This window comes from Pelmatolapia mariae, linkage group LG22 (assembly GCF_036321145.2).
Source record: "Pelmatolapia mariae isolate MD_Pm_ZW linkage group LG22, Pm_UMD_F_2, whole genome shotgun sequence".
NCBI classification, from domain to species: Eukaryota; Metazoa; Chordata; class Actinopteri; order Cichliformes; family Cichlidae; genus Pelmatolapia; species Pelmatolapia mariae.
Genome location: NC_086245.2, coordinates 27,373,378 through 27,392,142, shown reverse-complemented (window position 1 = coordinate 27,392,142; position 18,765 = coordinate 27,373,378). Strand labels below are relative to the sequence as shown.

Genomic DNA, 18,765 nt, shown 5'->3' with positions numbered 1-18,765 from the left:
CTCTCAACCATTAAATGTGCTGTGTTTATATTGCTCTGTTAACCATGGCAGTGGGACTAGAGCTCTGTAGTAGCCACCAGGTAGTCCAGCTTTCATTCAAACATTGCAGCTGTTTAGTTTTTCATCTAAAGTGAAAGCAGAGCTGTATGTTTTAGGTTTTTAGAAATCCTAAAGTCAGAGCATGGTACAACATCTTTAGATGGAAAGTAGCGAGCTAACTTCAAATTCAGTTGAACTTGGTTTGGACACAAAAGTGGCTAACAAGATCATACTAACAATCCAAATATGGATTTATTTTTATATATGCAGTCTGTCTTTCTTTTTATTTGAATAAAAAAATATTTGGAATCATGTAGATCCCAACAACTCGTGAAGTAGGAATTTCAGGAAGAAGCTACTGTATCAACACCACACATGCTGATGGAGGAAGGAGAAAAGAGAATGAAAATGAACAAGATTGGTAGGGCAGTGTGACAGAAAGAAATGGAAACCGATCAGAAACAGATCAAACGCATCATTAGCATTAAAAGGATTTGAACACACAGCACAGGCATGAACATATTTTTACCGCAGTTATATTTATACAAATGATTCAGAGCGTGGTCAGTAAAAAATCCAGAATTTCTCATTGGAGGATTATCGCTTCATACAGGAGAAATGGTGCAATATGACGGGGCTTTCAGTCATTTATGTATACCAGTCCATTATGATATAAAAAGGAAAAAAATGTCAGACAAGGTTTTCAAACAGAGAAACAAAAAGCATTTTAATTGATTAAGCAATTAGCTGCAGCGGGAGACAGAAACAAGGAGCAAAAACTGAAGGAAAGGCTGTAAAATCAGCAGGAGGAAAAGATGACAATACAGAACTCAAAGCAAGGTGAGATAAATAAATGTAGCAGGATGGAACCAGTTGTGCCAAAAAGTGATTTGTGGTAAAATAAATAAATAAATCCATATTTAAACTGTTCTAAATGAGTTGTTTTTTTTTTTAAAGAAAAAAGAAAAATAATTTAATTCAGTTGTATTTATATAGCAACAAATCACAACAACAGTAATCTCAAAGTGAGAGAAAACCCAAACAGTCACACAACGTGGTGACAGTGGGAAGTAAAAACTCCCTTTTAACAGGAAGAAACCTTCAGCAGATCCAAGCTCAGGGAGGGGAAGCCAGTTTTTTGGTGACCGGCTGGGGTTTTATTATAAAAAATGGGTGGAAAATGATTGAACAAATCTATTAATATATGGTGAATTTTGATCTAAGTTCAGTCTGTCTGTTACTCCCAAAAAGTGCACAGTGGTGTTTGATCCCTACGCAACTTTCAATAAAGTTGGTTTACAATGATATGCTGGCTTATGACATCAAGTCATTTTGAGCCCGAGAGGACATTCCTGTCACAAGGTAGAAGCTGCAATTAGTTTTTGGCAAAGTGGCTTTGTTTGGTAAAGCATCTGACTGACATTAAAATGTATTTTCCAAAGAGAGTAGCAAACACTGGGACCAAAAAAGGCTGGATTGGTTATAATGAATTTAAAGATACTTTTAAAACAGTTCATTTCTTTATTTTATATATAACCCCTTCATGAATCATGTTGACACCTCTATTTAAAGTTATAAGCAAAGATACTACATACAGAAAACTCATAAAAACATCTGAAATGGCTTTTTGGCACATCTGTAAAGGGCATTTACACGCTGAACTAAACCATACACCAGGAATGTCAAACTCATTTTATTTTCATCTTAAGTGGGACAAACCAGTGAAAATCCCCCTTCTGTACACAAATTGAACTACTATTTAGTGTGTAATGTTTACTACTTAGTTTTTCTGCAATAAAGAGATGCTACTGTAACCAATCTTTCAGTATGACTCTTTGGGCTTAAATTATAAGAGGTGAATGTATAAAATTACAAAATCAGTTGTAGCTCAGATGGTCCAGAAAGTTTCTGGTAATTCACAGAATATTTGTAAAAAAAAAAAAAAAAAATTCTATAGTCAATAGTGAGAACAACAACGAACTTTTCTGTTATGTAATTGTTTACCTGTTATTTAACTAATTTGCTGTAGTTGGAATAGCCATGGGGAAGATCTTTATCAATAAGAAAAGCTGCGAAACATATTAATTTATATTTATAAGACCAAAAATTCATGTCTTTCATCACATTTTCCAAATGCACCCAGTGGGTCTTTGTCTGGCTAATCCTGCACCTTATGTTTGACACCCCTGACGTGCACTGTTTAAAATAGAGAAACATAAAACAGGCAAGAGTTACAACAGTGGATAGGAGAAAACAATAGAACACATGCTATGCTTTAAGAAATATAGGAAGAAATAACTCAATTTATTGAAAAGCTCAAAAAGATACAATTAAAAAGTTATCAGTAAATGTTTTATCACGCCATTTTTAAGCATTAATTTCAGTATTAGTTAATTTGACTGAGGGGCTGCTTTGTAACGTTGTAATTCACCCTCCTGATCAGCGTGTGGCGGTAAAGCACCAACCAGTTGTTTGCCAAGCGCCAATAAACCTCAAAGAAGAAGAAGACCCCAAAGTTATTACCGGAAGTGAGGTTTTTTTTTTTCTGTCTCACGCTGTTAAGGAAACCTACAGACACATTAGCAATTTCCTCCTTGACTCTAAAGGTAAACAGTTGTATATTACCTACAAACAACATGTATCATTTATAAGCAAGTAGCCGTGTAGTGTGTCTTTTTGTTTTAGTAGTTTGTGCCCGATATATACGAGCTCACAGCGGCTACCTGGCAGTTGTGTAAGCTAGTTTAGCTGCTTCTGGCGGCTTGTGCTAGCTAACGCAAAGTGAAAGCTAATGGGGACAGGGCACGGTAGAAAAGAAAACAGCTAGAAAAAGTTACTCTTTAATGTTTGGAGGATATAAATGTATATGAATTTCCAGGCTAAAGTTCAGGTTTCACCAAACCAATCGTGCGGAGCCTGTTTTAAAACAAAAACTTAAAAACAAGTCCATCAGGAGACGTTACTGCACTGCGAAGGAGCACAGCTAGCAGGAGTAACTATAGGTTTATTAGTGGTTCAGCTGCTGCCACTTTGTTTGTGTCCCCATACAGCCGAGGCTTTATTAGGCTAGGAAAGAGAAACTTTATTACGTTTAATGTTCTATGACTCATTTGCGCTGACGGTTAAGTGTTGCTCAATAAATAAGTCTACTTGCTGCCATTATTTCCATCCCTCTGAGCTAACCATGGCAGGTTTTTTCTCCTTGTAACAGGTAACGAGAGATGAAAAAACAAGATACCGAAGAGTCCACCACTCAGGCTGCTGAGAATGCTCCACCCACAGCAGCAGCAACAGGGACAGAGTCACCTGCAGCTGCAAAGGACAGCTTGGAAAGCAACAGCCCCAAAGAGTCTGAACCACAGACACCACAGACGGATACACCTCCACAGGGCGAGGAGGGGGCGGGGGGAGGTAAACTGTGAATTCATGTCAATCCCAGCTGGACTAGATTATATAGTAGGCTAAAACCTTCCTATCATCAGTCTTTGTGACTCAAGTTTATCATCTTGTTTCCCAGTTGTGCATGCATATGTCTACCAAGCAACCAAGATGTAGGAGTAGAGCTTTTTTCTCTATTTCATTGATTAACCTGCCTACCCGAAGGGTGCATGTACCTGTTTATTCCCTGTGAAAGGAGGAGGCAAGAGGACACATTTTTTTCAGTTGTCCGGTATAGTTTAGAAATTCCTGCACTAAAATCTTTCTCTTTTTGCAAATTACTCATCTGCTGTCTACCTAATTGGCCTGGCAGTTGGTCGTGATGGTTCTTATTCTGATTTGAAGCAAGGAAGCTTGCTAATAGCAACATGTGATCCAGTGCTTTAGTTAGTGTGTCCTTCCCACTACAAGCTGTGGGGGGGTTGCACTCTACGGCCTGCTTTAGACTTCTATGGGGAATCTTTGTAGAGCCTAAGATGTAACCTATGTAAGTGCATTTATGCTGGTGCTGATGCATTATTTGTTAATTAACATAGGGCCTTGTCCCAGTGTTTCACATGCAGTGCCTCCTGGGTCCTCGCTTGTTGCTGTGGTCAATTCTTTTTCAGGGAAGTTTTCCCACTTCTTTGTACATTCCTTCATGTCCATTCCGATAGTTTCAGCAGTCTTATATTGTCCTTATATTGATGCTAGGATAATTATTTTTTTATACTGAGAGAAAGTTATCCCCTCACTGATAAATTAAAATACTGCTGCGAAAAACAACAGTCTCCTCAAGGTACTTTATATTGTAAAGTACCCTACAATAGACCCTCTGCAGACAAACAGCATTCAGCATTTAGCAGCAGTATGATAAAGTATACAATCAAAAAGCTCAGTGCCTCTTTCATTTTCTGCATCTCAGTTGTCAAACTCCAGCTATGAAGTGCTTCTGCATCAGTTTCAGTGCCATGCAAGCATCATAAGCAGTGTTAGCAGAATTTACTAATAGCAGGTTCCAGCTCCATATTATAATGCTGGCACCACTAATGTTTGACTCTACACTGCTTAGAATAGTTTGCTCTCTGTTGTTGTTTCATTTTTCGTATTCTTAAGCCTTTAAGTTGCTAAGTGAGATCCAGCATGGCCAAAGTGACAGTTAGGAAGTAGAAACGCTGACCATGTGATCATCTGTGGTGATGATAACGCCAGTCACAGGCCTTCAGATGTGCGTCATGGTTGAGGACGGTGCCTAAAAGCATCTCAAAATCACAAATCAATTAAAGATTCTCATTTATTTTCAAGATATTGTAAATAAAACTTCTAAACTGTTGCTGAGCTGATAATCTGGGTGGTTTTTTTTTTGGTTTTTTTAAAGGAGTATCATTTCCAACACGGTCTTGTAGGGAGTGAGCTTCATATTTCTCTCGCTGTAACTGTTGAATTCTACATTGTCTTATTTATTTATTTATTTAATTATTATGAACTGAAAACCCAAAATGCAACATATTTGACTTTAGAAGAAGAAAAGCAGCTAGAGTCATTTTTTTCCCTCCATTCTGTGTAATTGCAGAGGCTCCGTTGTCTCAGTGTGACATGGCAGAGGAGCTGAGCCGGCAGCTGGAGGACATCCTTAGCACCTACTGTCGGGAAAGCATTTCAGACGATGCCAGCGCCTTAGCTAACGGCCAGTCACACAGCCCAGAGCTCAATGGCCTGACCAATGAGAGGGAAGATGACAAGCCAGAGGAAAGCAAAGTCAACGGTGGTGACAGCGGTGTGGGAAAGCAGCAGAAGAAAACTCAGGAGAAGAAAAAAGTGAAGGGTCTAGGTAAGAGGGGGAAGTGTGTTCAGTGTTTTGGCCAGGTTTATAGGTATAAGTGGGAGAAATTAGTGTGAGCGCACTGCACAAGTGGAAAGATTGTGAGTAATCTACTAAAAATGCAAATTTATGACTGCACACAAAACCATTTTGTTTCGGTAATCACCAGCAAAGTCCAGAAATGCAAATCAGGCGATATAAAACGAGTAGATTTTGTGTATCTTTTCAATAACAGCATAGCATTTCAGGTCAAAGAGAAGCAGACTCAACATGATCTGAAATACGGGCCCTTGATCAGAAATCAGTGAGGACTGTGTTGGATGTTACAGGCTGAGGCAGCTGTTCTCTGAGAGCGCTAATGGAGTGCAGCAGTATTCATCCAGAGAAGGGCTGCTGTTGTCTGCTCGACAAACCTGAAGTTTGTATATAGCAGCTCATCTGTGATATGTTTAGAAGGAGGACACAAAACATTAGATACCATATTGTTAATGTCTTGTAATGTAATGTTTGTGTAAACTTGTGCACGACTCTTGTTTGTTTTTCCTGCATTTGTGTCTGCAGGTGTTTATTAAAGGTAATATAAAATAATGTGACTCTCAGACAGCTGCGAGTAACAGAATCTCGAGTTACACTTAGTGGCACCTGAACGACATAACGTGAGATTCAGACATTCTTGTTTGTCACGTTTGCGTCAGGTCTGTCTGAGTCACATTAAAAGATTAATTTTTAAAGATGCTTCAGTGTGTTAAGTGAAAGATTTTATATCTAAGGAAAGTTAGAAAAATAAGTGGATTTGTGGCACAGGGCTCTGTGTGTGTTCACTGCTGAGCTTGTGCTCTCTGCAGTTTTTTGAAATGTGACTAAAACCATGAAACACTGCAAACTGCTCGGCTCACTGTAAAAGTGCTGCCTGTAATACATCTGTGGCCTTTTATTCATTATTATTTCCCATCTACTCTTTTAAAATAGCAGTGCTGCAGACCAAACGTATGCAGGATTTGCTGCTGCTTCTTCATTCATGCACATGTGCATCCCGCCTCACTACTGCTACCTCTACAAATAAGTATCTTACACTGCCTTCTGTAAATTGGCCTATCTCTTAAAAATGTCCATCCAAAATCCATCAGTTTGTAGTAATTTAAAAAGCTGCTAACGTTTGTGTGAGGTGGGCGAGGTTCCATCCTGATGTTTTTATTTGCCTTTGTTGTGAGCAGGGAAGGAGATCACACTTCTCATGCAGACTCTAAACACACTGAGCACCCCCGAGGAGAAGCTCGCAGGCCTCTGTAAGAAGTATGCTGAACTGGTGAGTAGTTCTTCTGAAGTTTGTAGCTTTGGCTGTAAACGTCTTTGTGATCGTTAACATAATAACAAATACTTCAAAACATATTAACAGCAACATTTTAACTGCTGTAAAATTTCCAGTCTGCCTCTAAGGACAAAAACAGCAACCCAAGCATCATATTGTTTGCGTGCACTATTCTTACATTTGAAAGTGTGTAAGGCAAGTTTGTCCTGTCGTGTCTTATAGGAAAGCAAGGCAGCGTCCTGCATAAAAAGATATAAATGTTAGTTTGGCGGTGTCACACCTGAAAGAGTGTGTGTGTGTGTGTGTGTGTGTGTGTGTTTTACAGTTGGAAGAGCACCGAAACACCCAGAAGCAGATGAGGGCGCTGCAGAAGAAGCAGAACCAGCTGGTCCAGGAGAAAGACAACCTGAGGAACGAACACAGCAAGGCCATCCTGGCTCGCAGCAAGCTGGAGAGTCTGTGCAGGGAGCTGCAGAGACACAACCGCACACTCAAGGTACAAAAACAGACCCTGTCCTCCATCTGTTACATGTATACACAACGCACATGCACAGAGACTCCTTAACTTTAGTCTTATTTTACTGATGAAGCGAAAACAGTTTGGAGGGTAAAGCTGACGATCACATAAAAAAAGCACTCGTCGTCATTATCATCATCGTGTCTCCGCAGGACGAAGGAATGCAAAGAACCCGGCTGGAGGAGGAGAAAAGGAAGGAGGTGACTTCTCATTTCCAGGTGACGCTGAACGACATCCAGGCTCAGATGCAGCAGCACGACGAGAGGAACGCCAGCCTTCGACAGGAGAACGCAGAGCTCGCCGAGAAGCTGAAGAAACTGTATGAACAGTACAAACTCCGCGAAGAAGTGAGTAGGCAGTGTTTTCCTTCACCCGCTTGGTTAAAGCGCCACCAGTGAGTCCTCAATTATTTGAAACTCACGCCTCTCTGACCTTGTAATCCCACCAGCACATAGAGAAAGTGGTGAAGCACAAAGACCTGCAGCAGCAGCTGGTGGATGCAAAACTGCACCAGGCCCAGGAGCTGCTCAAGGAGTCTGAGGACCGCCACGAAAGAGAGAAAGACTTTGTAATTATCCTTTTCTTTTTAAAATACATACACACAGTCCAAGCACAAGACTGAATTTACACACGCAACAATCAATCTCTAACGGCTTTGTTTTCTCCCTCCACAGCTGTTAAAAGAAGCAGTAGAATCCCAGAGGATGTGTGAGCTCATGAAGCAGCAGGAAGTTCACCTCAAGCAGCAGGTTTCCCATCAGCCTTTCAGATTTTCAGCTGAACTCGGGAATGACTTCAACAACATTATTTAAATGTTATTGTTTTCCCTCACTAGTTATCACTGTACACGGAGAAGTTTGAAGAGTTTCAGACCACCTTGTCCAAGAGCAATGAGGTCTTCACCACTTTCAAGCAGGAGATGGAGAAGGTGAGGCGACTCCACTAACGTGAAGGTGTAAGAATGAAACGTCTCCGTGGTTATCGGCTGCGGTGACAGTCTTGTTCGCTTTGTGCTTACAGATGACTAAAAAGATCAAAAAGCTCGAGAAGGAGACGGCCATGTATCGCTCCAGGTGGGAGAGCAGCAACAAGGCCTTGCTGGAGATGGCCGAGGAGGTAAAGCTGGTTTGTGCTTATTGTGTCCACGTCTGCTGTTCACAAGCTGTAAACCAGTGTTTGAATAGTGGAGCTATTTAAAAATCTGTATATCTTTTCAGCTGTCTTAGAGAACAGCCCCACCTGCAGCTAGTATACAAGTGGACAACATCCTTGCTTTTATTTTGAAGGGTCAGTCGCTGCTAACTGTCTAGCAAGATGAAGGGCAATCCCCAAATTAACCTGCAACTAGTTTATTTTAGGATGCCACATAAATAGTGGAGTATGTGCCACTATTTTGAGCTGCAGAGCAGAACGAGGATTATTGGCCCTTCTATGCTCAACCTGTTTACCCTTGTGAACAGAGGCGTGTGCTAAAAGTGATGCTACAATAGCTGAGCTGAGCTTTGTTGTCGTTTCACCTCCTTTATTTGTATTCTAGTGTTGTTTTTTTTTATACTTTATGATAAGACTGCAGTGAAATTGGCATGAAGCTGCAGTATAAATGGTTACAGGCTGCGATGACATCACATTTGCTTCACAGACGATCACATTTGTGACCTAACCTTAAAATTTCAAGCCACGGTTCTAGACAGTGGAAACTACGTAGACAGTTTATTATGGCTGCAGTGTTTATTTTCATTTGTGATTCTATTAAATCTTTTAAGCAAGTGTAGGTGTAGGAAGTGCATGCATCAAATCTCCAGTCAAACCAAAAGTTTGGTGACTTTGCACATGAACAGTAGAATAACCTGCAAATCTTGTTTTGCAGCAAAGTTACGACATCACAGCTTTCATAGGTGGCTCAGTCCAGAGTCCTAACGATGTCACCGCCTTTGGGTCTCCCTTAGGGTGTTAAACAGATCCATGCTTACTCGTGTTATGGATACAATAAGCCGAAAACCTCACTAATGGGAATCTTTTCTGTGACAACATGACGATGTTTCAGCTTCCTTACAGCTGAAACTGGAATCTTCTGTTTTTCAATGCACAGATGGGTAAAAAGCTGACAGCACAGTTGCTGTAATTTTGTGTGTGTGTGTGTGTGTGTGTGTGTGTGTGTGTGTGTGTGTGTGTGTGTGTGTGTGTGTGTGTGTGTGTGTGTGTGTGTGTGTGTGTGTGTGTGTGTGTGTGTGTGTGTGTGTGTGTTCACAGAAAGCTGTTCGGGATCGTGAGTTTGAGGCACTTCAGGGAAAAGTCCAGCGGCTGGAGAAGCTCCGGCGGGCGCTCAAAGTCGAACGGAATGAGCTGAACAAGAAGGTCCAGAACCTCAGCGGCGGCACAGAGGGAGCCCCCACCTCCAACCCAGGGACTGACTCTCCCTCTCCACCACCTACAGACTCTCTGCTGGAGCCTGGCACCTGCCCTGCCCCTGACACCACCACCGCCTCCACCTCTTCTTGCTCCCACTCCTGCCACTGTGAGCCACAGCTGGACACAGACACCCTGCTGGAAGAGGCAAACACTCAGCCTGTCCAGGCACAGGAATGAAGCAGCACTGCTCACACGTTCTTCAAACCACCCACAGATAAGCCACCAGCCTGCAAGCCACTACTCCTCTGCTGGATGGAGCCCATGTTAAACACTGGGATGGAAGCAAACTGCAAAGTCACACCTTTATGTACGAGGCCAGAATACCAGATCAACGTTTGACAGAAGGGTTTAGTTGTAATCTCCCAGAATCTTCTGCAAAACAGTCTGCTGGTGTAATTACATGCACACTATCACACAGTTACTGTGAATGTATAATGCAATTTTCTGCAATAATTTGGTTTTCATGGTTTTTATTAGCATCTATCGAGTGTGATCATCTACAGGAAGCGACTAATCAGCCACGCAAGTTAATACTATTACAATACTTTCAGAAATAACTGATCATATTTACAAGTTATTATCTGCATATTAATGTCAACATGTGTAAAAATGATCAATGAACAGAAACCCAGGATGACATAAAGGACCACCATAACAACATAAACTATGCCATGTAGTCATATTAACACATCTAAATTTGTATATACAAATTATCAAAGCATTTTTAGCAAATTAAAAGTATCTATAAAGCTCATATGAATAAATTTACATTAACTACATCACTTTGTTCATTCTATTTCCTAAGATCCAGAGCCAGTTTTTATTATTCTGACTCTTCATTTCTAACTCTCGAGTTTGTTCCCCTTGTTTTGAAGTTTGCCATATTCTTCCTTTCTGTTTCTGAACTCACACATGTACTCCTGTACTCAGTACTCTCAGTAAGTTTATTTCCTGCTTTAAATCACACCATGAGAGTTCCAGAAACATCTCTTTTAAAAGCATTATCCATATTTAACATATTGATTATAATAACGTATTTGAAATAACCTCCAGAGCCTTAATATTGCCCTTAGACTGTATGTAAACGGTGGCCACAGTGGCATCACCCTTTGGTTTCTAAGTCACATTTAAAAGCCTCAAATTTAGTGTTTTGGCCACGACTGTGTTGGATTTTCAAAGTCAGAAGTGACCTTTCATCTTTGTACAAGCAGGTGGAAATATTAAATTAACAGCTAATGCTAATTAGCTTGGTTAGCGAGATACATTCATAAATTGTAGGGGTGCGAAGCAAAGGCACACATGCCTGCAACAGAATAAAATAGTAGAATTTCAAACTAGATTACAAACTAATTTCATTTAATAAAATCTTCCAGAAGGTCCCAGCAGCACAGACATGGTGGAGCTGTCCAGCTCAGTGACTTGAATTAGCTGACCTAGCAAACAGCAATTAACTACAGCTCCCTGTGTCGGTCAGAGCAGGCATTGATTCACATGGATAACAGGTTATCATGGTGGTGTTATGAAGGGATTTGGTGTCCCGGGCTAGAAACGTTTTTATTAAAGTTGAAGACTTTGGGGATCGGCTTCTAGTGGCCGCTGGAGAAATTGCAGTTTCTGGCACTCTGTGTGTTTACATTTTTCAGGCCCAGAGGTTTTTGTCGCATCTTCAGATCTCATCATGTTTTTTTGACAATTAATAAATATTATTTTATTAGCTGACAACCCCAAAATATATGTCCGTATTAACCTCATTACCAGTGTGCATGTAATTCCACCGACCGCCTCTGTGTTGTGCTGTTTTCGTACACCTCCTGTCCAATCGGCCCGGCAACAACAGCAACACTGCTGTGTGAGATGAAGCCAACCTGCTTTATGGTGTAAAGAGTCAGAGGCTGTGTGTGTGTGTGTGTGTGTCTGTCCAGTTAGTCTGCTTCAGTTTGCACGCTGATTGTCAGTGTTTATCCTAAAGCCCACATTATGTGTTTCTTTCAAGTGAAGTCTTAACAGCAGCATCAGGCACAATATTTTTAGCAGGTTCAATTCATAAAAACAGAAAATCAGTCATTTTTAGGCCTGTCCTGAAATTTGAGTCCCACTTATTAAAGCGTCGTACTGATGTTTAAAATGACAATTTTATGGCACTTAAGCATGTTATTTTTGAAAATTAAGGCAGCACATTACTGATGTGACATCAGATAAATATCAGCCACTGATCGACCAATCATTTTACTTGTCAATATTCCGATATCTTGCATTCCTGAGCTTTTGGTCCATCTGCATTGTTGGAAGATGAATCTCTGTCATTGAAATGTGGAAATCTGGCAGAGCACACTATACTCGCCATTAATTTAGAGCATTTCTAAAGAGTTTTAGTTTTATGACTTCAGTTGCTTTTTGCTAATTTTGTTCGGGTTTGTCACTCTGCAGTAATGACCTCTTTAAACTCCATGGTTGTCTGGTGTGTGTGTATGGTGAGTGTGTGTGATAGAAGTACTTTCAGTTTTTCCCAGTTGAATGTTCAAAGACCTCTATGCAACGCTCGTGTCTTGGTTTTATTTTATGGCAGTCTGATCTGACAAGCACTCAGCTGAGAATGTATTTTTATTATAGCCACTGTCCTGCATGGATGTGCAGTACCACACATGACATCTCACAGAGGAACACACACACATATATATTTGTTTTTCCTTTTGGCCCACACTTGAGCTACACCGGATTGTTTCGACGTTGAGTGTAATGTTGTGAATCTCTTGAAAGATGCACCGACTGAGCCGATGTGAATACAGATGGAAAAGTTAGACCACCTCTTAATGGACCATTGAACACGTGTCTTCTGACATTCTTGTGTACTACATAATATGTAGCACTGGGAACAGAGTGACGACTCATTTTCATCTGATATCGCAATGACAAACCTAATCTCTTCCATTGTCCCGTAGGACAGATTCATTCCTGTCCCACAGTGGACTGGGAGGTTCATTGACCATGAGAAGGAACCAAAGATGTTTCTGTTTTTGTTGTTTTTTTGGTCTTTTGCAGTACTTTTCTCTGGCTCTGTATATTTTGTTTCTTGTTAAATAAAAGAACTGACTTAGCTTTGACCTTCTAGACTCAAGCTTTTATCTGATGCTTCTATAAATATTTGGTCAGTGATGCTTGTGTTTTGAGTATGTGTGTAATTTTGCCTCAGTTACAGCACCACGGTGGATTTTAAGTCGAGGTGGTTTTCCAAAAATGCCACATTAACTGTTCAGGAATTCCAGACATTTTTCGACACTGTGCCGAATTTTCAGAGTGTTAAAAGTCCCTGGACTTTCAGACCTTTAAGATCACGGATGTCAAAGACGTTTTACATCATTGACCACGTATGGCCCAATTTGAGCTTTAAGGGGCCGGCCCAGTAAAGCTCCCCATACTATAAGTGGGAAAAGAAGTTGAATTAAATGTTTAATCCCAGAGTTATCTAATTATAAGGAAGTGATGTGCAATTTAAATAGTACCTCTCAGGTTTTCCTGCATGATAGAGAAATGTCAACAAAACTCTTTGGGTTTAAACTTTAAGAATTTCTATAGTAGATACTACTACTACAAAAAAAAGAACTTTTCTGTCATTTAATTGTTTATCGGTTACTTTATTATGTTGATGTAGTATGACTTGCAATAGGGGACATCTTTATCAATAGGAAAAGCTCTAAAGTTTATTTTTTTTAAAAGTAGTTAAAAGTCCAAAATTCATGCTCTCCTTTGCTCTCCTGAAATGAAGTCTAGACTGGGCCGTTTCTGGCCCCGGGGCCTTATTTTTGACACGCGTTATAGGCACTAAACTGACCAGTGCGTTTGTGCTTTCATTCAAATTGTTCATTTAACCACACCTACACTTTTTTGCTAAGTCTCTGATAGGTTTATTCATTTATTTATTTATGTATTATTTTTCACCTAATGATCATTTCCCCCGCCTGCATCTACAAATTATTGGACTTGGTATTGAATTATTATTCAAGATTCAAGATTCTTTATTTGTCACATGCATGGTTGTACAGGTATAACACGCAGTGAAATGTGAGATATATATATATATATATATATGATACTGGTTTTATGTGTTTTTATGTTCAACATGGAAATGGATCAAAATGAAATGAAAATTGAGGAAAAGGCAAAGGAAAAATTATACATGTGAAAATAAGTTAAAATGATATACTGTTATAAATTACTGCTATCTGTAGCATTATATACGCTGTTTATAGTATGGGTGAAAACTAATTTAATCAGACTGGAGCCTCAACAAATATGTTGAAATAATTGGATTTAAGAAAGATAAACAGACTAGAGATTTTGGGGGATTTTCTTTTTAACTGTTATTTTTAACTATTAAGCGTTACTCTACTCTCCTGATCAGAAGGTGGCGGTAATGCGCTCGAATGCGATTTCCCCATCCGCCAAGAGAAGAAGAACATTTCCTCTTCCGCCGCGGCTCCGGCGCCTGAAACACGAGTGTTCATCATTTCTCTTTCCACGGGAGGAACGGCGACAATACTGGACTTGCTGCCGACACTTAGCTGACAAAAATGGTTAGTGTGCTTCTTGGTAAATGGTTCCTGATGCTAATATTTGTTTTCGAATGAAGCGGTTTGTTGATACCAGGATCGCCTCCCGCTTAGCTAGCGTAACTGCTGGTGCTACCGTTAGCTTAGCTCGAAAATTAGCCAGCGACAGCTTATATTTGAGCTAGTGTTCGCTGGGTGTAGCTAAAAGAGGTTTCGCCGGCCTGTGTTGGTTGCTACAAGTGGAAAGCTGTTTTCCCTTTTTATTCTTTGCCCTTTTCTCTCGTTCGCTGTTTTGCCAAGCATTTCAACGTTAATAGTTGTTTCGTCGTCGTAGAGCCCTGAGCATTGTTTCCCCTTTGAAAACAGGGCGACCTGCTGATTTAAAGTCAATGCTGGTGTTGTTCACAGAAACCGATCCTGCTCCAGGGCCACGAGAGGTCCATCACTCAGATCAAGTATAACAGAGAAGGAGACTTGCTGTTCTCTGTAGCTAAAGACACGGTGGGTTCATAACAGCCAAGTTCACTCATCCATTGTTTGTTAGTTTGTTTGCAGCTGGCTAACTCGTTGATCATCTCTCTCTACAGGTAGCTAACGTATGGTACTCGGTCAATGGCGAGAGGCTCGGTACCTACAACGGACACACAGGAGCTGTGTGGTGTGTGGACTGTGACTGTATCCTTATTTTTCTGGAAAAAAAATGCCTGGAAATGTTGTTTTATAGCAAACTGATGTAGTTTGAGATTGTAATGTATCGATTGTGTATGCTCAATCATCCAGGTAAGGAAATTCAACTAAAGTAATTCTGTTCATCGTAAAAACACGAGCTGAGGTGGTCTTAGATATGTGACATCGAGATGAACAGAGCAAGCTTTCTGGGATGAGTTTGTAATCCTGTGATAGTGTCTGTGCTGAGGATATGCATGTTTGGATCCTTAACTTGTCTTCTCTCAGGGGACACTAAAAATGTGCTAACAGGATCAGCAGATAACAGCTGTCGGTTGTGGGACTGTGAGACCGGTAGGTTGAAAACAAGTTAATTATTTTTCTTTCAATAGCTTTGCATGATTTCTAACTAATCCTCATGTGTGGTATACTGGGCTTTGCTCTGCCCCCTCAGTTGATCTTCTGTCTCAGACTGACTGTTTTAGCTCCTTTCATGTTAAGTGTAACTATATTCTGATTGGCTGCTTCTTGTAAACAAAGGATTTGAACAAGGGGTGGGTGGGGCTTCTGTGCTCACAGCCTAAGATGGCCATATTAAAAATTTCTGTTTTCAATGACATATAGAGCCATGGGTAGAAAAAACTGAGGATTTTGTGGGGATTACTTGTCATTTTAAATTTTGTCTGAGTTTAATAAAAGCATATGTATAAGAGAATAAGGAAAAACTTAATGTATCCACTTTAATGCCATTTTTGCAGCATCGTCTGAACCACTCAGGTATGAGACCTCTCTAACCGGAAGTAGTTTGTCCTACAGTGTCATAAAGCCCACAGTGTGTCGTCCACAGGTAAACAGCTGGCTCTCCTCAACACCAACTCCGCTGTCCGAACGTGCGGCTTCGACTTCAGCGGCAACATCATCATGTTCTCCACAGACAAGCAGATGGGTTACCAGTGTTTCCTGAACTTCTTTGACCTGCGGGATCCACAGCAGATAGGTGCATATACGCAGTGTTAGCAGTCATGTTGATCTTTAAAGAAAAAGGGCTACGAGACTAAAGAGTCACACATCAGAAGAGGTGCTTTGAAGCCACCATTGGGCACATTTTCCTCCATAGACCAGTGTGAAGTAACTCATCTTTGTCTCAGTTTTATATGTATTTAGAGAGAGTTTTACTGTATCGGTGGAATTATTGTCGTACATGCAAATTATGGCTCATGTCAGTGGTATAAAGTTGTAATTTCTCTCTCTCTTCTCTCTGCAGAGGACAACCAGCCCTACCTGACCGTACCTTGCAGTGACCACAAGATCACCAGTGCTGTGTGGGGACCTCTGGGAGAATTTGTCATCGCCGGCCATGAGAACGGAGAGATCAACCAGTTTAGTGCCAAGGTTTGTGTCACACACTGGGAACATGTGGGAATGTATTAAACAGGCAGCATAGAAAGCAAAGTGCTAACTACACACAGCTCACAGTGCTACGAAAATGGGGCCTCTTCACCTTTCCCTTGATTTCTGTATATGCTGTTACCATGGTGATTGCTCATATTAAACATGACCAGAATTTCATATGACGCCAGAGTATGTACAAGGAGTCATTGTAAGCCAGACTGCTCCAAACAGTTTCACACCATCTTTTTTTCCTACCCTGGCCCTGTGTGATGTCAGAGAGGGCGTCCTTGTATGGTTATCTCAGACATGCAAGAGGCAGCTTATCAGGACAGAAATGGCTTAAAGGGAGCGGAGCCAAAATGGCTTGTTTCAGACAGGATGAACTGATGAGGTCCACTGTAACATGAAATGAACTAGGCTTATTTTGAATTGTTGAGTGCATGAATAAAAATGCGGAGCTTGAAACAAGAAAAAAATGAATCCCGCTTCAAAGCATCATGTTGAAACGTGCTTCATGTTTTGGACAGTCTGGAGAGATCCTGAAGAAGGCCAAGGAGCACACCAAGCAGATCAACGACATCCAGACATCTGTGGATCTGACGATGTTCATCTCTGCCTCCAAGGACAACACTGCTAAGGTAAGTCTTTAAGCATAACCAGGTCACTGATGTACGTTCGCTTTAATGTCACATGGAGATGTCTGTGATGCTGTTACTGAGTGTTGGTCATGTTCCTCCTGTTCTTGTAGTTGTTGGACTCAACTTCTCTGGATCACATCAAGACATTTAAGACAGAGAGACCTGTTAACTCCGCTGCCATCTCCCCGATAATGGACCATGTAAGAGAAGCCCCTCACACGTGCTGCATGTCCTTTGCACAGAGGATCAGTCTGACATTTAATATTTACTCATGCTGTGTCACTCAGGTGGTGATGGGAGGTGGACAGGAGGCCATGGAGGTCACTACGACCTCCACCAGGATCGGGAAGTTTGAGGCCAGGTAAGCTAATGTGACAGATGTGGATTCCCCTTTTAATGCTTGATTTTAGTCCTTTCAGGAACCTGACATAGTGTTGTGGTGGTAACCACCTTCTTTGCTATACTCAGGTTCTTCCATGCTGCCTATGAAGAGGAGTTTGGCAGGGTCAAAGGTCACTTCGGCCCAATCAACTGTGTGGCATTCCACCCTGACGGCAAGAGGTAAAAGACGTCTTCCTGACCATCATCTTCAAATATACAGACAGCGTGGTTGAAGCAGTTGTTAACACTTTTCTCCTCCTGTTGTTGTTTTGTGCAGTTACAGCAGTGGAGGAGAAGACGGATACGTAAGGATTCATTACTTTGACCCACAGTACTTTGACTTTGAATTGGAGGTGTAAACTGCCAGCCCGCCTGACCCCACAGCTTCAGCTAACATCAGACTCAGTCCAGTCAGGAAAGAGGAATAACGGACAGTCGGCACTTTGTCTCCTCCCCTTAATCTGAACTGATCTGGAGTCAGGGTACAACAAAGGTCTACGCTGTACACTTCTCCCAGATTACTTCACAGTAAAGGAATAGAGCCGACGAGAGTGTGGTGTTTATTGTAAAGCTTTTTATCTAACATCACTTTTGACACTCCTGTGGCATCAGGGGCGTCTGGATCTCTACATATTTTGTGACTGGACTTTAACCCATTCTCCTGAAGTGTTTTTAATTTGACAAGAATTTGACTTATCAATCATTTTTCTGTTGTGAAGCCATTCTGCCAAAAATCGCTATAAAATACCTTAAAAAGTTGTCCCAGTTTGTGATCTCTCATTTTGATAACACTTGATAGTAAAAATAAGCCTAAACAGTGTGGAGTGATACAACTTTATAGTGGTGATTGTGTTTCTTATACTCTCATGTGGGACATACCTCTTCCATTCTCTGTACTAAGCTCAATGATCTGCTAACGAATCGGTCGCTCTTTATAAAACCTTCAACAGTTTTTACCAAGTCAGACACGGTTTGCAGCTCTGACACCTGATCCAAGGAGCAGAGCGAGAACAGTGATGAGAAAACGTTTACACATCGAAATACAGTTTACTCAGTGTTTTTGCATTAATGCTTGATTCACATATTGGATGAGGAAAAATGGGAACTTTTATTAGTAAGTTGCAGTTTTTAGTTTGAGAGATTTAATTCATCTTTGTACTACTGCACAATATCCACGAAACCTTCAGGTGGTTACAAGCAGTTGACCAATACTGTAGGACGGGGATGTCAAACTTTGATCTTAAGTGGGCTGGACCAGAAAAAGTTGATAGTTCACAGACCGTCCTGTGATTATACAATAGAAAACCTCACCTCAAGTTCTGCAAGAAGCTGGCTGACACCAAACAACTCCCTACTCTGAGCCCTTAATCTCCACAGGCACCAAGACTGTCTGGGTGTGGTAAGGAAAATGTCTCTAATAATTTCATCAGAACTAATGTACTTGTAGCCATTTTCTTCTCTGAGCATTCAAAGCCACGTGCACGGACAATTTGGGGTTCAGTAGACTGCATGTGGAAGTGTGATCGAGCAAACTTGGGGAGCTGGGTTTTCTTAAAACACTCTTGATGACAAGTCAGGTGGCACCTCACTGTAAACTCGGGCTTGCCTTTGTATCTTTAATTTACAGT

The 18,765-nt window shown here is 41.0% G+C and overlaps 2 protein-coding genes across 2 annotated transcripts; both read left to right on the top strand.

Moving 5' to 3' along the window:
* The first annotated feature begins 2,550 nt into the window (after positions 1-2,550).
* On the top strand, positions 2,551-12,614 carry txlna (taxilin alpha). The gene is made up of 11 exons (XM_065471256.1): positions 2,551-2,645; positions 3,251-3,450; positions 5,030-5,287; positions 6,493-6,584; positions 6,913-7,083; positions 7,257-7,451; positions 7,553-7,672; positions 7,779-7,853; positions 7,940-8,032; positions 8,125-8,220; positions 9,355-12,614. Exons 2-11 carry the CDS (start codon positions 3,261-3,263, stop codon positions 9,688-9,690), a joined length of 1,626 nt encoding a protein of 541 aa, XP_065327328.1. The 5' UTR covers positions 2,551-2,645; positions 3,251-3,260; the 3' UTR covers positions 9,691-12,614.
* Positions 12,615-13,967: 1,353 nt separating this feature from the next.
* Positions 13,968-17,896, top strand: eif3i (eukaryotic translation initiation factor 3, subunit I). The gene is made up of 11 exons (XM_065469911.1): positions 13,968-14,084; positions 14,469-14,561; positions 14,648-14,735; positions 15,015-15,080; positions 15,574-15,723; positions 15,991-16,118; positions 16,646-16,756; positions 16,867-16,956; positions 17,044-17,117; positions 17,225-17,317; positions 17,415-17,896. Exons 1-11 carry the CDS (start codon positions 14,082-14,084, stop codon positions 17,494-17,496), a joined length of 978 nt encoding a protein of 325 aa, XP_065325983.1. The 5' UTR covers positions 13,968-14,081; the 3' UTR covers positions 17,497-17,896.
* Positions 17,897-18,765: the final 869 nt, after the last annotated feature.